This window comes from Chroicocephalus ridibundus, chromosome 11 (genome assembly GCF_963924245.1).
Source record: "Chroicocephalus ridibundus chromosome 11, bChrRid1.1, whole genome shotgun sequence".
Classification (NCBI taxonomy): Eukaryota; Metazoa; Chordata; class Aves; order Charadriiformes; family Laridae; genus Chroicocephalus; species Chroicocephalus ridibundus.
Window position 1 is genome coordinate 21,872,314 of NC_086294.1, and position 18,367 is coordinate 21,890,680.

At 66.2% G+C, this 18,367-nt stretch overlaps 1 protein-coding gene across 12 annotated transcripts; it reads left to right on the plus strand.

The window, feature by feature from the left end:
• Positions 1-99: 99 nt before the first annotated feature.
• On the plus strand, positions 100-16,800 carry PDLIM7 (PDZ and LIM domain 7). Of its 12 annotated transcripts, XM_063349349.1 has the most exons (13): positions 100-270; positions 1,564-1,670; positions 5,185-5,336; positions 5,643-5,673; positions 7,306-7,322; positions 7,941-8,095; positions 8,449-8,485; positions 13,978-14,036; positions 14,176-14,410; positions 14,488-14,668; positions 14,846-14,966; positions 15,438-15,553; positions 15,828-16,800. In XM_063349349.1, the coding sequence occupies exons 2-13, from the start codon at positions 1,566-1,568 to the stop codon at positions 15,912-15,914; spliced, it is 1,296 nt and encodes a 431-aa protein (XP_063205419.1). In that variant the 5' UTR covers positions 100-270; positions 1,564-1,565; the 3' UTR covers positions 15,915-16,800. The 12 variants fall into 12 exon arrangements, with proteins under 12 accessions (XP_063205419.1, XP_063205420.1, XP_063205421.1 ...); XM_063349350.1 differs by lacking the exons at positions 7,306-7,322; positions 7,941-8,095; positions 8,449-8,485 and adding an exon at positions 6,364-6,536; XM_063349351.1 differs by lacking the exons at positions 7,941-8,095; positions 8,449-8,485.
• Positions 16,801-18,367: the final 1,567 nt, after the last annotated feature.

Below are 18,367 nucleotides of genomic sequence, written 5' to 3' on the forward strand. Positions count from 1 at the left end.
GGTCGGTCCCGCGGCCGGGATCGGGGCCGGGCGGGGGCATCGTGCCTCTCCGCCAGGGGGCGCCGTGGTGCCCGCCCCGCCAAGCAGACGCACGCGCTGATTGGCCGGATCGCCTGTCGGCTCCGCCCCCCCTCCATCCTATATAAGGCGGGGCCGGGCCGGGCGGGGGCGGTGCCCGCGTTCGAGTCCCGCATCCGCCGGCACCGTTCCGTTCCCAGCTGCGGCGCCGCCCGCTCGGCCCCGCTCCGCCGGGGGCCCGGCCGGCCGCGGGTGAGTGAGTGCGGGAGGGCGGGGCCGGGGGTCTCTGTCCTCTGCTGGCGGCATGGGGTGGTGGGGGGGGGTAGGGCTGGGGCCTGGGTCTGAGGGAAGGCGGTTGGTCGGGGAGGGGCAGGGCCGGGGTCGCCGAGCCCGGGGAAGGGAGCTGTGTAGGGTGGGGTGGGAAGGGGAGCGGGGCCTGGGGGTTCCCGTGGGGCAGGCAGCCCGGGGCCTGCTCCTTTAGGAGCTGGAAGGCTCTGCAGCCTGGGGCTACCGGGGACCCCCAGCCCCGCGGGGGGCTGCCTGCCCGCCCCGGTCCCGGCGCCTCGCTGGGGCTTGCGCGGCTGCCGGGCGCCGGGAATGCCTGACACGCAGCCTTCCCCCGGCCCTCCCGAGCGGGGAGCGGGGCTGGTGTCGTCTTACACGCCTTATATAGCCCGCACCGGGCCGGGGAGAGCGGGGGCACGCTGGCCCCCAGCCCTGCAGCCTCCGCTGCCTCCCAGCCGGGAGCCCGCCGTCCCTTGCCAGGGCTGGGGAGAGCCCCGGGCCCCCGGAGCTGGCCCCGTCCCCCGCCCGGCAGCGTCAGGAGGAAGGTCACGGCGGGGGGGCGTCGCAAGGGCCTGGTGGCACCTTCCAGGTGGCCGGGAGGCTGAGGCTGGCCCGTCTGCCCGGAGCCTTGGCCGGCTGACAGCTGTCAGCGCAGCCCTGGCAGGCAGGGGAGCGCCGGGATCCCCTCCCCGCCGAAGCCCCGGCCCTGCGTGCGGAGATGGGCTGGCTCCCAGGTAGCATCTGCTCGGCCGGCTGCCGGAGTGCCAGCCTGGCTGCTCTGCCAGGCGCCTCCGGTGGCGTCAGGCAGCTCCTGGGATGCTGCTGATAATTCACCTGGCAAAAACGCTTCTGGTTCCCATCCTTCCCTACCTGCTGCCGCTTCTCTGCTGTCTGAAACGCTCTCAGCTTTCAGCAGTGTGAGTTTCTGGGGTGCTGTAAGGGAGAGCATGTCCTGGGTTTGGGAGAGGGAGTGGAGCCTGTGGGCGCTCGGCTGTGGGTGGCAGGGGGCTGTACCTGGCTCCCTGACACTAGTCAGCATTAGCCTGGGCCCCTCGGCTCTGCCGCTGCAGGAGGGGATGCTGATAGATTTGGGGTGCGTCTCTAACCACAGTGTAGGATAGTCAGGGTGGAGTTACCACTGGAAGTGTGACCTGTCTCCTCCTGCCCCATCCTGCCAGGCGCCGGGCCCCCTCCTCGCCTGCTCTCCCTGCGTTGTTTCCGTGTTCCCTAACACCAGGATCACACCCTCTTCCCTTGCAGAGATGGGCGACATGGAGTCCTACAAGGTGATGCTGAATGGGCCGGCACCCTGGGGCTTCAGGCTGCAGGGAGGGAAGGATTTCAGCATGCCCCTCTCCATCTCCAGGGTAAGAGAAGCCAAGACCAGCAACACCCATCCTTCCTCTGCCTCTGTGGGTGGGAGCCGTGGTGGCTGCATCCAGGTGGCTGAAGCACAGCCATACGGGGGATGCGGACGAGCTGGGGCCCCCGCATCCTGCCCTGCCTGGCTCCACGTAGCCTCCTTGGAACCTTATCAGCTGCAGTCCGGCATGGGGGTGTTCCGGGCAGAGGACCGCAGCAGGGATGTGAAATGTTGCGCAGCTTCTGCGGAGTCATTCTGGCTGCTGGGGGGGGCAGGGGAGGCCCCTTCCGGACCGTGCCCACCGCAGGGGGAGGGGAGCCGCTCTCACCGTCTCTGAGCTATGAGGCTCAGTCCACATTGTAACACCGGGCTCAGCATCCCGGGACCTGGCTGGTGCCCTCTTGCTCTCCCTCCTGCTGGGTGATTCCCAGCTCCGCACCTGAGCTGGCCCCTGGAGCAGGCAGGGAGGGGAGGAAACCTGTGCTGCTGCCCATACTGCATTGGGATTTGGCTCCCTCTGCAAAACCAGCCTGTTTCTCCAGCATGAGCGAGAGCCGTTGTGCAAGCTGCTCACAGTATGATGCTTGCCCAGGCCAGGTCTGGCCCTGGGCATGTGTGGGTCCCTGTCCGCAGATGGCCTCCGGATGGGTGCTGGCCACAGCTCCGGCCACACAATTGCCTTATAAGCCTTGGAATGTGACTGCATCGCCTGTGCCGCTGACGCTCAGCGGCTGGCACGGAGGCTGCTTCTCAAAGGACAGCTTTGCTCGTGGCACCGAGTGCTGTGTGGGGACCTGCCCCCGGCACGAGCCCGGCACCACGCGCCTGCCCCGGAGGGCACGGGTCTCCACGGCATCCCAGCACAGAGCATGGACCCTGAGGGCACAGTGCGAGGCTGGAGTCTCCAGCGCCGCTGCCCTGGGGCCTGCCGATCTCTGCCGAGCACGCAGAGACGGCTTCAGCGAGTTTATTCTCTAAAAAATGTTTCTCTTGGCTGCGAGCCAGCGCTTAACAAAGGGTCTGGTCGGATGGAGGAGCCTCCCAGGGCCCAGGGCAGGGGCCTCGTGAAGCAATGGCTCTGCTGTTCGAGCAGGCCAGCGCTGCCCTCAGGGCTTGGGACACACTGCTGTCCTGGGCAGGGCAGGCAGGGGCAGTGAGGACATTCCTGGGGACATAGCCAGCTTTGGTGGGGGGGTCTCTGGCCAGGCTGGGCTGTGTGGTGGGGCAGCAGGCCCTTGTCTGATGGTGGGGGGTGACCCTGTGCTGCTCTGCACCCCAGAGGCATCCCCAGCCCTAAATGCTCCTGCCTGGAGCGTGCTGCTGTCCTTGGCCACCGCTTCCCTTGAGCAAGGACGAGCAGGCTGTCCTGCCAGGCCTGGGGCTGCTGGAGCGGGCTGGAAGGAGGTGTGTCCTGCCCCGGCTTTGGGGGCTGCCATGGGGTCCTGCTCTCTGCAGCCGGGGAGCACAGGGTGAGAGCAGCACTGGCACATGCTTTGGCTCTTGGCTGTGTCCATCGTTGTGATGTTACTGGGCGAGCTGGAAAGCTGCTTCTGCTCCATGGTCACGCAAAAGAGATGCTACCCTGGTCCTCTCGTGGCAGGGGGCTCTTGCGGGGGTCCTGGCACCTTGGCTAGGCAAGCTGTGAGACTCTGGTCCTGAGCTGCCTGCAGTGGAGCCAGGGTAAGGGATGGTGTCTGGGGGGCTGGATGCTGTGTGGCACGTCCCAGCGTCTGGTAGCTGGGGAAGAGGAGAGACCCTCGGTGCTGCTGGGGGATGCTGCTTGGGCCCTTGTGTGGGTGCCTGACTCCCCTCCATGCTGGCTGAGAGTGTTCTGGGTGCCGAAGCCCTGGAACGGGGCGGCCAGCGGGCACCTTGCTGGGTGCGGTGATGGAGGCACGGGGAACAAAGGACTGCCTGGGCAGAGAAGGGAGGAAGGAAGCCCTGGTTAGCAGGGCCGGGTGGGAAGCGGGAGAGCTGGCACTGCCACGGCTCCCGGCTGAGCTGGCACCTGCCGAAGGGGTTTCCTGGTGTGCTGGCGCGGAGGGAGAAGGGGAGCGTGGCGGTGCTGGCCGGGCTGGGTGCGGCTGCGTGACGCAGCTTGCTGTGCTCTCCCCTTCCCGGGCAGCCGTGTGAAAACCTCTCCCAGCTCCCACTCCTGCCTCCAAACCCACGCAGCCGCCCTGCGCCTTCCCCAGACCTCCAGGGCAGCCATCCAGGGCTTGTAGCAGTGTGGCCAGGAGCCGGCCAGCGCCACTTGCCACCCAGGGCACCCTCCCGTGCCGGGCAGGAGGAGCGGGCGCTGGGCAGTGTGGGGTCACCGGAGGGGTGCCCATGTGCCACCAGGGATGGCAGTGGGATGCAGGCGGAGCCGGATTGCGTCCAGCCCGGGTGTGGGGTTTGGCCTCCTGTGGAGGGCTGGTGCTGGCGCGGGGAAGGGGAGCGTGGCTCTGGGGCGAGCTGGGTCCTGTGCACGGGCAAGGAGGGGCCGGGGCTCGGCGGCAGGGATTTTTCAGCCCTCTGACGGCGCTGGGAATCTGGCTCGCTCCTTTTATGTTCATGTCGAACAGGACTTGAGGAAATACTTGGTCTGGGTCCAAGCGCCTCGAGTTCTTCCGTGCTGGAGGAGCAGGAATGGCTGTAGACTGTCTACGTCTGTCTGTCTGTCTGTCGGTGCCTGGGAGCTGTGTGCAGCGCTCGGGGCCCTGCTCGCCGTTGGCTGTGCATCCCTGGCGGGAGGGGAGGGCAGCCTCTGCTTCCCGGCACAGACCTGACGTAGAGCCGTGCCGTAGAGCCGCGCTGGGGACAAGGTGAATCCCCGGCACCGCGGCCATGCTCCCGGCTGCCCCGGCAGGGTGAGGGCTGGGGGAGCAGCGTGGGTGGGGGCAGGAGTCTCCCTGCCCCCGGGGGGGCTCCCGCTCCCCTGCAGGGATGAGGTAACGTCTGTGCCTGCCGGCACCGGGAGGGGAACTGGACGGGAGCGTGGGTGGCTGGCGGGGAGTGCCCGGGGGTGCCTCTCCTGTCCCCTCCCCGCGTCCCAGGCGAAGGGCTGGACATGCCTGTGGTTCACAGCCAGACGTGGGCTGCCCGACGGGCCCTGACTCACCGCGCTCCCTTCCCACCGCGGGGATGGCTCCGAGGGGCAGCCAGGCCTCCTGACGAGGCCGAGCCATCGCCGCCTCCGCTGTTTGGTGTCATGGGGACGGGCGCCAGGGTGCTGGCATGGACCCCGGCCGTGCTAGAGGGCAGGGGCTGGCAGTGCCCCGGGGTAGTGCTGAGCCCTCCACTGCTGCGGAGGCGAAGAGGCTGCTCTGGGCGAATATGCTGGGAAACAGGGGGTGATGCCGGAGTCCCTGCCTCCCCCTGGGTCAGATCCGTATGGTGTCCTGTGCCGGGCTGGGCCTTGCATGAGGGAGCCTGGGCCCCGGCAGACCCCTGCCCTCGGAGGGATGACGGTGTCCCTCTGCTGCCGCGTCACCCCTCGGCCGGCCCGGCTCTCCCTGACTCTCTCTGTCCTGCAGCTGACGCCGGGCGGGAAGGCGGCCCAGGCCGGCGTGGGAGTGGGCGACTGGGTGCTGTACATCGACGGGGAGAGCACCAGCTCCATGACGCACATCGAGGCCCAGAACAGGATCCGCGCCTGCGGGGACAGGCTCTGCCTCACCCTGAGCAGGTAGGGTTGGCGGCTCCTGCAAACCTGGGGTCCTGGTGTGGCTGGAGCAGAGCCAGGGCCCTCTGCCCAGTGCCGTCTCCTGGCGTCACCACTCCTTTCTCGGAGCCTGGCAGCCCCTGGCTAGCTCCGAGGGCTCTACTTAGCTGGATGAGGCTTAGCCTGTCTGCCAGCCCTCACCTGCAAGCCACAGGGCAGTGCCAGCCATCCGTGGCTCCTCTTGGGCGGGTGTTGCATCCCGGGGGTACGAGCGTTCCGGTGGTGGCTGGGCTGGTTCTAGCACCTGCCCGGTTGTCTCCTTTCTTGCAGAGCCCAGAACCACCTGGGGAAGCCGCAGAAGGTACGTGTCGCTCCTGGCGCTGCAGCCGCAGCTCACCCTCTTCTCAGGGGAGGGGAATCTCTGAGCACAGATGGACAAAGGGACTTTGTTCCTGGGGCCCACGGGCTTCTGGGGGACCGGGGTGTGCTTGGAGGGCTGGAAGACTCCTCGCTGGAGGAGCAGGTCTGGCCCCCGGCACTACAGGGGATCGGAGGGAGCAGGGTCTGTGCCCCTGCGGTGCCAGGTGTGGGCAGGGGTGCGGAGAGGCCAACGCAGGGGAGGAGGCCGGGCAACCGCAGCACAGCCTTGGGGCCCCGTGTTTGCTAGTGCTGGGGAGTGCCCTGGCGTGGGGAGGCAGGGCTGGGGCTGGTGACCGGTGTCTCCTGGACGGAAGCCACCTGCATGTGTTCAGCTTTGTGCCGCGGGACGGTTGTGATCGGCGTGTGTGCATGCACCGCCTTGCCACGGGCAGCAGTGAGCGTCCAGGGCACTTACTAATCCTCCAACAATCCTCGTGCAGGGCTCATGGCCTGCTGTTGCTGGGCTGGGTGCCCTGCGGAGAGAGGTGCCAGCCTGGCAGAGCCCAGTGCCCAAGGTGCACGTTGTGTCCGGCTTTCCTACCTGGCTGCCTGCTGCGCTGCCTGGCCCGGGGCTGCCCCTTGCATGCCGCTTGACGTGTGAGCCCGTGTCTGTGTGTTTTGTCTCGCTCAGGACTCACTCCCCTGCTCTGAACCCCTGAAATATAACTTCGCTCCCAGCACCGCCCTCAACAAAACAGCTCGGCCCTTCGGGGCCGGCTCGCCTCCGAACCCACGGCCCGGGCTGGTGACGAAACCCGTGACGTACGCGCCCCTGGCGCCCACCTCTACCCCCCAGCACAATGGGTATGTTGCTGTCTGTCCTGCTCCCCGAAGATCGGGGGGAGCCCGCTGCCCGGCCCTGCTGCGCCTTGCATGCCAGGCACCATGGGTGGGAGCGGGCGACGGTGCCTGTGCTGGGATCCCCCGATGGCTGGGGTACCTGGCACAGCAGGAGTGTCCCCACATGCGTGCTGGTCCCTCGCCCGGGGATGTACCAGCTCATGGGGAGTCCTGCAGGGCATGGCACAGCGGTCGTAGCAGGACACTTGCTGGCATCTGTGGCAGCAGGGAAGCAATGGCTGCATTGTGGCTACCAGCCAGCTCCTGCCTGGGGTCGTCCTGCCAGTCCCCTGGCTGCTGGGATGGGCTGGGCAAAGGGAAGACTTGAGCCCTGCGCAGCACCGTCCTCGCCCTGCTCACAGGGAAGGAGCTTCTGTCCCTGCAGGCTGCCCGCCCGGCTGCTGCCGGTCCCTGCCCCTCCTGCCAAGAGCTACCTGCCGTGGCACCTCGCCATTAGGCCATGGACGGGGAGAGGATGTGGCCCTGGCTGCCCTGGGCACCCAGGACTGTTTTGGGGGGCTGAGGGAGGCATGGTTCTGGTCTCTTGGTGTCTGCTGCTGCGGCCCAGTGTGCTCCCAGCCCTGGGCGAGCTGGGCATGGGTCGTCCTGGGGAGTTGGGGGACTGGTGCAGGCCATAGGTGAGCTCTGGAAGCTTCTTGGGTGCTGCGGGTCTAATTTCACTTTCCTTTTTCTTTCTTTCTCTCCTCCCTTTCTCTTTCCCTCTCCCCTACAGGTGCTGAGCCTTGACAAGTCAGTAAGCCTTTTGCCTGCTCTCTCTGTCCTCCCTGCATGCCTCTTCCCTGCTAGTGTCCCCCTCTCCGGGGCAGGGTTGGCCTGGGGACAGGCGGCACACGCTGCTCTGCCCGCGTGGGTGGGTGGTTCCTGGCAATAGACTGTCCTGACCCTGAAAGGCGAGGGCTGCCTGTCTCTGCCGGGGCCCTGGAGTGTCCTTGCGTGTGGTCCTTTCCCTTCTCCCCAAGATATGGTTTGGCTGGGTAAGGGCTGCTGGGCTGCCCAGGGTCAGGCAGGTGGTTGGCACCGCCGTCGGCACCGCAGTTCTTCACTGGACTCTCTTGTAGCTCCCCTGCCAGTGATTTTTTGACCTTGGCTTATTCTTGCTGTGCCCTTTTCCTTCCTAGCCCTTGGGGCCAGTCTCAAACTGCCAAGGATCGACAGTCAGTCCTGAGTCAGTCCTTAATGGGCCCTTCCTATGTGGAGGAGGAGCAGAGCTTGTGGGGAGGAAGGCAATGTGTGGTGTCTCATGTACGGATGTGCCGCGGTTCTGTGCCAGAGGAGCTGTGGGGCAGCCCCAGGGAGGTGATGCAGCAGGGATCTGTCAGATTTGACAGGCGCTGCTGTCACTCGCAGGCAGCCCCCGAAGCTGCTGGAGACCCCCACCACCCCTGTGTTTGACCCTGAGAAGTTGCGGCTGATAGAGGACGCTGAGGACTGGCAACCCCGTGCCACCAACACCCAGTCCCGCTCCTTCCTCAAACTGGCCCGTCTGACGGGCACAGACAGCAGTAAGTTCCCGCAGGGCCCAGTGCTGCCTGGGGGTGCCCAGCTTTGCTGGAGCAACTGGAACCAGATAAAGGCTGGGATGTGTCGTGGCAGCAGAGCTTTGGTTTTGGCCCCGTCTGTCCCCTCGGGGGAGGCTGAGCTGGGGGGTTTTACCCAGGGCTGTGCGTGGGATGATGGTGGAGCCACTGGGCTGGGGCCGTGCTCTGCCCCGTGGCCGGGCAGGGCTGTGTGTTGCGCAGGAGGATGGTGGGAGGAGAGGTCGGTTTTCCTTCCTTTCCCTCCCTTTCCCGCTGTCCCTGGGCCTTGGTTGCTGCAGACTGACCCTGTTTCCTCCTTTCTGTCCTGCTGCGCTCAGTGGAGGATCATGAGGATGAGCTTGTTAAAACGCCCAGGTAAGGGGCGAGGGTCCCAGGGCGGCAGCAGGAGCCACAGGGGTGCCCACCCTGGGCTTGGCCAACCTGGAGCTCAGCCCACCCGGCTGGTTCGCCCTCGCACTCACTGCTTGCGGTGACTCTGGGAAAGCACTGTGCCCTGTTGCTCTGACTTCTTTTTCCCTTGCTTTCTCCTCCGTCCTCCCGTTCCCCCTCTGTCCTCTCCCCGTAGCCGAGCTGTTGGCGGAGCCGCAGAGCCCGCCCTGTGCTCGCCCTGCGATGGGCACCACCAGCGCTCAGCCACTGCTCTGACTGTCACCACCGGGAGGGTCCTGCCCGGGCACGCGCCTGCCAGGCAGGTTGTCCCCAGCTGGGGTGTCCCTGTACCGGGCAGGACCCGCTGGGCACTGCTGACACAAGCTGGGGAGCCTGAGCTGCGCTGTCACTTCTTGAGCCAGTGGGATCTGGAGGAGGCTGGTAGCACTGGCAGCACCTTGCTGGGGGTGTGAGGAGGTGCTGGGCAGCGCCTGGACCTTGGGCACGATGTCCCGTGAGCCTGCGTGGGGCTGCAGGGCAGCCGGGCAGAACTGGGTGAGTGTTGCAGGCTGCTCCGTGGGGCTGGGGATGCACACAGCAGGGATGCAATGACCCACGGATCAGACATTGACTGTTGTGCCGCCGTTTTTTTTGATGCCACAGGGATGCCCGTGAGTCCAGCTGGGGCACGGGGCAGCAATGGTGAGTGCTGGGGTCTGGAGAGGGGGTCCACGTGTGTGAGGGCGCCTTTGGGAGCGCTGCCCTGTGCCATGGTGCGGGCAGGGTCCATGTGTGCTGCGGGCTGAGCGCCTGCCCTGTGTCACTCGCAGGCAGCCCCCGCAGCCACAGGAGCCCCCCAGCACCCCTGCGTGTGACCCCGGGAAGTTGCGTCTTATAGAGGATGCTGAGGGCTGGCAGCCCCGCACCGGGACCTCCCAGTCCCGCTCCTTCCGCAAACTGGCCCGTCTGACGGGCACGGACGGCAGTAAGTTCCCGCAGGTCCCGGTGCTGCCTGGGCGTGCCCGGCTTTGCTGGAGCAACTGGAACCAGATAAAGGCTGGGATGTATCATGGCAGCGGAGCTTTAGTTTTGGCTCCTCTGTCCCCTCGGGGGAGGCTGAGCTGGGGGGTTTTACCCGGGGCTGTGCGTGGGATGATGGTGGAGCCGCTGGGCTGGGGCCGTGCTCTGCCCCGTGGCCGGGCAGGGCTGTGTGTTGCGCAGGAGGATGGTGGGAGGAGAGGTCGGTTTTCCTTCCTTTCCCGCTGTTCCTGGGCCTTGATTGCTGCAGACTGACCCTGTTTCCTCCTTTCTGTCCTGCTGCGCTCAGTGGAGGATCATGAGGATGAGCTTGTTAAAACGCCCAGGTAAGGGGCGAGGGTGCACCAGGGCGGCAGCAGGAGCCATGGGGCTGCATCCCGGGCATGCCTCTGGGCACTGAGCTGGGGATGCCAAGCTGCACCTCTTGGGCAAATGGGGAATGGAGGAGGCTGGTGGCACTGGTACACTGTGCTTGGTGTGTTGGGAGGTGTTGGGCAGTGCCTGGGCCTTGGCTACAAGAGCCTGTGAGCCTGCCCTAGGCGTGCGGGGTGGCTGGGCAGAGCTGGGCGAGATCCTTTGGCTGATTCACCCTCGGGCTTGCTGCTTGCAGTCACTGCGGGGAGGCTTTTTGCCCTGTTGCTGTTTCTTCTCTCCTTCTCCTGTGTCCGCTCCCCATAACTGAGCTGTTGGCAGAGCCGGCCCTGTGCTCGCCCTGCAGTGGGCACCACCAGCACTCAGCCACTGCTCTGATCGTCACCCCGTGAGGGTCCTACCCGGGCACACGCCTGCCAGGCAGATTGTCCCCAACTGTGGTGTCTTTACAGTGGGTTGTCCCTGTGCCAGGCAGGACCCCCTGGGTACCACTGGCACCGAGCTGGGGAGGCCAAGCTGCACCGAGGTGACCCAGACACAGTGGGTAGGGGTGGCTGGTGGCACTGGCAACACCTTGCTGGGGGTGTTGGGAGGCACTGGGCAGCGCCTGGGCCTGGGGTGTGATCTCCCATGGGGCTGCAGAGCGTCTGCAAGGCTGGTTTGGAGTGAATGCTGCGGGCACCTTCATGGGGCTCATTCCTCTGTGGGTCCGAGGGTGCAAACGTGAGGGATGCGCTGAGCCATGAATCAAACACTGACTGTTGTGCCGCCGTTTTTCCAATGCCACAGGGATGCCCGTGGGTCCAGCTGGGGCACGGGGCAGCAATGGTGAGTGCTGGGGTCTGGCAAGGGGGTTGGCATGTGTGAGGGCGCCTTTGGGAGCGCTGCCCTGTGCCATGGTGCGGGCAGGGTCCATGTGTGCTGCGGGCTGAGCGCCTGCCCTGTGTCACTCGCAGGCAGCCCCCGCAGCCACAGGAGCCCCCCAGCACCCCTGCGTGTGACCCCGGGAAGTTGCGTCTGATAGAGGATGCTGAGGACTGGCAGCCCCGCACCGGGACCTCCCAGTCCCGCTCCTTCCGCAAACTGGCCCGTCTGACGGGCACGGACGGCAGTAAGTTCCCGCAGGTCCCGGTGCTGCCTGTCTGACGGGGGTTGCTGGACTTTGCCAGTGTACCCAGAACGCGGTGGAGGCTGTGGGGTGATGTCGCACCAGGGTCTTGATTTTGGCCCTCTGTGGCCCCTCTGTGCAGGTTGAGCTGGTGGGGTTTACCCGGGGCTGTGCGTGGGATGGGGCCATGCAGGTGCCGCTGGGCTGGGGCCCTGCTTTGCCCCGGGGCCGGGCAGGGCTGTGTGGCTGGGGCATTGGGATGGGAGTTCTGTGGGACAGGAGGTCGGTTTTCCTTCCTTTCCCTCCCCTTCCCGCTGTCCCTGGGCCTCGTTTGCTGCAGACTCACCCTGTCTCCTCCTTTCTCTCCTGCTGCGCTCAGTGGAGGATCGTGAGGATGAGCTTGTTAAAAAGCCCAGGTAAGGGGAGCGTGTGCCAGGGCGGCAGCAGGAGCCACGGGGTGCCCACCTGGGGCTAAGCCCACCCGGCTGGTTCACCCTCGCGCTCACTGCTTGGGGTGACTCTGGGAAAGCTCTTTGTCCTGTTGCTCTTTCTTCTCTCCTCTCCTCCTTCTCCATCTGCCTGTTCCTTCTCTGTCCTCTCCCTCTCCTCAGAGCCGAGCTGTTGGCAGAGCCGGCCATTTGCTCGCCCCGTGACGGGCACCACCAGCACTCAGCCACTGCTCTGACCATCACCTCGTGAGGGTCCTGCCCGGGCAGGTGCCTGCCAGGCAGGCCGTCCCCCACCTGTGGTGTCTTTCCAGTGGGTTGTCTCCGTGCCGGGCAGGACCCAGTGGGCACTGCTGGCACCGAGCAGGTGAGGCCGAGCTGAACCAACATGACACAGTGGACAATTGTCCAGTGTGGGTTGTTGGGATCACTGTCCGGTTGGGGACAGCCTGCCTGACAGCCGGCTGGTGGCACTGGCAACAAACACCTTGCTGGGGTGCTGGGAGGCGCTGGGCAGTGCCTGGATCTGGGGCACGATGTCCTGTGGGGCTGCGGGGTGGCTGCAAGGCTGGTTTGGAGTGAATGCTGCCGGTATCTTTGTGGAGCCATGCCTCTGTAGGGCCGGGGGTTGCGTGTGAGAGGGATGGACTGAGCCATGAATCAAACACTGACTGTTGTGCCGCCGTTTTTCCAATGCCACAGGGATGCCTGTGGGTCCAGCTGGGGCACGGGGCAGCAATGGTGAGTGCTGGGGTCTGGAGAGGGGGTCCACGTTGTGTGAGGGCGCCTTTGGGAGCGCTGCCCTGTGCCATGGTGCGGGCAGGGTCCGTGTGTGCTGCGGGCTGAGCGCCTGCCCTGTGTCACTCGCAGGCAGCCCCCGCAGCCGCAGGAGCCCCCCAGCACCCCTGCGTGTGACCCCGGGAAGTTGCGTCTGATAGAGGATGCTGAGGACTGGCAGCCCCGCACCGGGACCTCCCAGTCCCGCTCCTTCCGCAAACTGGCCCGTCTGACGGGCACGGACGGCAGTAAGTTCCCGCAGGTCCCGGTGCTGCCCGTCTGACGGGGGCTGCTGGACTTTGCCAGTGTACCCAGAACGCAGTGGAGGCTGTGGGGTGATGTCGCACCAGGGTCTTGATTTTGGCCCTCTGTGGCCCCTCTGTGCAGGTTGAGGTGGTGGGGTTTACCCGGGGCTGTGCGTGGGCTCGTGGTGGAGCTGCTGGGCTGGGGCCGTGCTTTGCCCCGTGGCCGGGCAGGGCTGTGCGTTGGGGGTAGGTGGGCGGCAGGAGGAGAGGTCGTTTTGTTCTTCCTTGCCCTTCCCTTCCTTTCCCGCTGTCCCTGGGCTTTGGTTGCTGCAGACTGACTTTGTCTCCTCCTTTCTCTCCTGCTGCGCTCAGTGGAGGATCATGATGATGTGTTTGTTAAAAAGCCCAGGTAAGGGGAGCGTGTGCCAGGGCGGCAGCAGGAGCCACGGGGCTGCAGGCCTCCGGGTGCTGCTGGCACTGAGCAGGGGATGCCATGGTCTCCCGGACACAGTGTGGGGGGAGGCTGGTGGCACTGGGAAAACCTGGCTGTGGGTGTTTGATGTTTGGGCAGCATCTGCACCTGGGGCGCGATGTCCCATGAGCCTGGCGTGGGGCTGCGGGGTGGCCAGGCAGAGCTGGGACAGTGCCGCTGTCTTCTCCGTGGGTGCCTGGCCCTGCGTGGAGCCAAGGAAGGGAGTCGAGAGCGGTGGCCATGCCTTGCCCCAGGCAGTCCATCAGGGTTACGCACAGCTCCTTTTCCCATTGCCTCTCCCTGATGCCTCCTGCCCCGGCACTGTGACCGCTGCGTCCCAGCTCTTCCCGGTTTGCTCTGACGCAAGTAAACGCTCCTGTATTTGTAGCCATCTGCTTCTCGCCTTCGCCCTGCAGAGGCGCAGAGCCGCCGGCTCTCCCTCTGTCCCTGTCCCCTCTCAGGTGGGCTGCGTCTCTCTGGCCCTGGCTTGCCCTGCCTGCTCCCAAGCCCAGTGCTGGCAGCCTGTGGGGGCAGCACAAGCCTTGCCCCCGCCCCAGGACCAGCCTGGCCCTGCCTAGCCGGAGGGATGGCAGAGCCCTGCCTGTCCCCAGCTCTGCCAGAGCTGGACCTGGGGGCTTCCTGCACAGGGTCGGGTCCAAGCCCCTCTGCACCCCAATGAGGCTGGGGGCAACCATGGTGTGCGAGTGGGCAGCCGGGGTCTGCATGATCCTGGGGTCCCTGGTCAGCCCAGAGCTGGCAGCGGGGCCCTGGCAGGCCTGCGCTCCCTCCCACCGCTCCCCAGACCACCATGATATCTGCCAGAGACCCTGGAGTGCTGCGTCTCTGCAGGGCTGAAGGTGCTTGGCTGGTCCCCTGTCACCAAACCAGCTGCTGGCTGGGCACGGGGGCTTGGCCGGCTCCTGCCTGCTCGTTGGGGTGGGGGGGCCCTGCCTGCACACACAAGCCCGCCGGGCAGAGGGGGCGAGCAGGGCAGCCTGGATTAACTGCTTGTTCTGTAGCCAGGTCTCCGTGCTGGACCCGTCCCCAGGAGCAGCGATGAAGACGGAGCCAGGACTGGGTGAGCAAAATATTTCTTCTGGTCTCGGGGGAAGTGGGGCGAGGGTGCCGGGGGGATGCTACTTGCCCAGCTGTGGGTGCTGGGAGGGGGCTGCCAAGGGATGAGGAGCACCATCCTGGAGACTTGTATGTGCGCGCAGCCGCCAGGACCCCTGCTGCCACCCCCGGCCCTGCCAGCCGCCCGCCCTGGGCTGTGGACCCCTCGTTCGCTGAGCGCTATGCCCCAGACAAGACGAGCACGGTGGTGAGCAAGCACAGCCAGCCGGCCACGCCGACCCCCATGCAGAACCGCAGCTCCATCGTGCAGGCGGCGCAGCAGGCCCCCGAGGGGCCCGGCCGTACGCCCCTCTGCTACAAGTGCAACAAGGTCATCAGGTGAGCCCTGGCCACCACGGCCGCCATGCCACCGTCCTGGGCCACAGCGTGGCTGACGTGGCTCTGTCCTCCTGCAGGGGACGCTACCTGGTGGCGCTGGGACATTATTACCACCCCGAGGAGTTCACCTGCTGCCAGTGCAGGAAGGTGCTGGATGAGGGTGGCTTCTTTGAGGAGAAAGGCTCCATCTTCTGCCCCAAGTGCTACGACACGCGCTACGCGCCCAGCTGCGCCAAGTGCAAGAAGAAGATCACTGGGGTGAGTGTCCCTCAGCCTGCCCCATACCTCCTGTCCCTGCTCACCTGTGGGTCCCCAGCTCTGTCCCTTCCCATCTTGATCCCATCCCCAGGGATCCCTTGTCCCTTTCTGCCCTGGGAGGGGGTCCCCCGCGGCGCAGGGTGGTCCTGCACCTGGCTGACAGCCGTTCCCCTCCAGGAGGTCATGCACGCGCTGAAGATGACCTGGCACGTGCAGTGCTTCACCTGTGCTGCCTGCAAAACTCCCATCCGCAACCGTGCCTTCTACATGGAGGAGGGACAGCCCTACTGCGAGAGAGGTAGGACCCGAGGACCCCACATGGCCCCAGGCACTGCTGGGGCTCAGCACCTGGCCGAGGGGGTGGGGGGTGAGCCGCCCTGTGCAGTGGGGCTCTCCCCACGCCATGGAGAAGGCAGGGACCCTGCTCCTGTGGCCCCTGAGCCCTCCATCCCGGTCCTCCGAGGCTGCTGGGTAGTGCCATCACTCCCACGTTGCCATGGCGATGACGGAGGATGTACATCAAAGGCGAGTGCTGCATCCTGGGAGATGAGGTTTGCCTCCTCCCTGCCACCCGGTGGCGGCCGGCCGGGGCCACCCCGCATGCACAGGCATCTCGCCAGGCTGTCTCGGGCATCGTCCCCCGGGCGCTGGAAGCAGATTCTCCCCAGGCTGTGCCTGTGGGATCACAGCTGTGCTGCAGCCCTGCTCCCCTGGGACGAGGGGCTGCGGTCCAGGGAAACACTGACCTGGGCTCTGCCTCTCCTCGCAGACTACGAGAAGATGTTTGGCACCAAGTGCCGCGGCTGCGACTTCAAGATTGACGCTGGGGACCGGTTCCTGGAGGCGCTGGGGTTCAGCTGGCACGACACTTGCTTCGTCTGTGCGGTGAGCCATGCGCCTTCCTCCCCGGCTGCTGGTGGGGACCGTGGCTCTCCCTGGCAGTCGTGCCCTGCGTGGGGTGCACCAGCAGCGTGGGGTCCCTGCTGCCACGAGGTTTTTCCCCACTTGGCTCTGCGCTGGTGGCTTGGGCCCCTGCTCTGAGCCTGCTGCTCCCTGGCACCTGTGCGATGCTGGTGCTGAGCCCTGGGTCATGGCCGGGGGGGGGACCCGGGGGCTGGCTCAGCCCTCCTGACCGGAGTCCCTGTGTTCTTCTCCCCAGATCTGCCAGACCAACCTGGAAGGGAAGACGTTCTACTCCAAGAAGGACAAGCCGCTCTGCAAGAGCCACGCTTTCTCCCACGTGTGAGGGACGGGAGTTCAGCTGTGCCCACGCGTGCCCCTGGCCCTGCATGCTCCTCTCCCCCTCCCCTGCTGCCCCCAGGGAGCCAGGCTGGGCCCTCACCCCTTCCCCTTGCTCCTGCCTCTTTCCTGGCAGCTCCTGGCCCAGCTCCAGCCGGAGGTGACACTGGGCCCAGAGCCCCTTATAGTCGGGTGGCTTCTTCAGTGTCCCCCGGCTGGCCCCAGGAGCCCCAGGAAGGAGACGCTGCATGGATCTCCTGCCCCTGAGCCACACAGCATGGTGGCCATGGCCGAGCCTGGAGTCAGGGTGGGTCTAGCACAGCAGACTCCATCGTTCGGCTGGGGCCCGGCTGCCTGGCAGCTCAGTGCCGGGGCAGGGATGCTCCTGGCACATCCCTGAGCGGGTGAGGACCAGCTCCCCAGCCCCCTGCCACGCTCTCCCCCACCTTCCCCGCTGTGTGCTTAGTGCATAGGGCTGGAGACCCGGCCCCGCTCCCCTGCCAGGGTCCTGCCCATGGCAACCCCCTGGCCACCCTGCAAACGGCTGCGGTGGCTTCCTACCCCGGCTGCGTGCCAGGGAGGGTCTGTACCTCGTGTTCCCCCACCCCACTGGCCTGCTGAGCTCCTGGGGCTGGTGTGCGGCAGCACTCCCAGCCTGGCCATGCCGGGAAGCAGGGCAGCGTGCCAAGCCCACCCCAGCCGCGGGCTAGCAGTGTGTGCTGGTGGCTGGCCGGCCCGCGGGCTCCCACAAGGCTTGGGAACAGCTTCCTACCAAAGAGCGCCTGCCACTGCTGTCCCAGGCCGGTAAATGCCTCTCCCAAACCCACACTCTCCAGTTGGGCTGCTGCTGATGTAGCCACGGTGCTTTTAGTGCCTTTAATAAACACTTCTTCACAAATGCCGGTTGTCTTGGGGCTTGTGGTTTTGCCGAGAGAGGTGTGGCTGGCTGGGAAGGTCAGACTCGGCCCCCCTGGGACCTGACTCAGCTCCCTCCAGCTTTCTGGGGGAAATCTTGGCCTCAGATTTCTCCTCCTCTGCCTTTGTCAGCCCAGGCTGGACCCCTCATGTCACCTGGGTCATCCCTCTCTCTTAGTAGCAGGCAGGACCGCTAATTAATCCAGGGGACAAAGCTGCAGCAAGGGGAGATGGGGCAGATGTCCAGCCCTGCAAGGGAGTCCCCGCTTACCCGGCGGTGTCCCCTGGTCCCTGCTGTGCCCTGGCCCCGAGTCCTGTGCAGGGGATGAGAAGTCATGGGGCACGCGTGGGCCACGTGCACCGGCTCTGGGCGCGCTCCGGCGTAGAGCAGCCAAGCGTTCGCTCATGCGATGCAGCTGCTGTCCCGAAGGACGGGTGCGAGGCCATGCCGGCACCTCCGGCTGGAACGGGCTCGGGGGCAGTGGGTGTGGGGAAGAGCCGCTCCTCCCGCTCTGGCAGCTGGAATGGTCATTAATAATTGCAGCTCTTACTGCGATGAGCAATTGTAAGGAAAATTGTCTTGCTAATCTACTGGAAGGTTCTGCCGGGGGCAGGAGCTGGCTGCAGGGAGCCAAACGCCTCCCGGCATCACCCAGAGCTGGCCTGTGGCTGCGGTGCCACATCCCCCCGGGGCCACGTCTCCCCGGTGCCAGCTGCAGGAGCGCGAAGCCACATCAAAGGTGGGGAGGGGAAAGTGGGAGCGATGGAGGCAGGCTGGGTGCTCAGGCTGGGGCGCATGCGGGCGACGGGACGGTCACGCAGAGGAGCAGCAGGAGACGGCTGCGAAAAGGGACAGAAACAGCCGGCGCCTGCCTGGCAGGGCCAGAATGAGCAGGGATGTGGTAAGTGCCCAAGCTTGGTCCCAGCTGCGCAGCCAAGGTCAGGGGAAGTGCAGGGGAAGGTGAGGTGACCGTGGCCCCACGTGAGCAGCCACCGAGCCAGCCCTGGCTCAGCCGGGACGGCATCCCGTGAGCGGAGGGCAGGGAAGGGGCAGGGGGAGGCAGCCGTGCGGGACGGAGCCTGATGGGGTAGCGCAGCCTGAGAACAGGTTGTGCCAGCTCAGCCCCGGGGTACCCGGCTTTGGAGCAGGGCCAGGGGCAAGAGCAGCGGGAGCCGAGCATCTCCCTTCTGCTGTGCAAGGCCTGCACCCGCTGAGGGCTCAGCCCCTTCTGGTTGGCACCCTGTTGCCTCTGGTCCCTACTGATGACGTCTCTTACCACCCAAGGTGCCTCCACGCTCCGCCGGGAGCTGCTCTTGCCCACCAGCTCTGCGCACCATGCGAGGAGCTTGTGCAGAGGCAGCGGAAGGAGGGTCTCGGGTGGGCTGCGGAGGTGGAGCCTGGGGAGGGGCCGCTGCCGCCCTGCTCGGAGAACAAAGCCTGGCGGCGGCAGGCTTAGGGCTCCCACCATGTCCCTGAGCGGGGTCCCACCACATCCACCCCCAAAGCCGCCTGAGCTGCTTGTGGGGTGCCTGACGCAGCCCCGG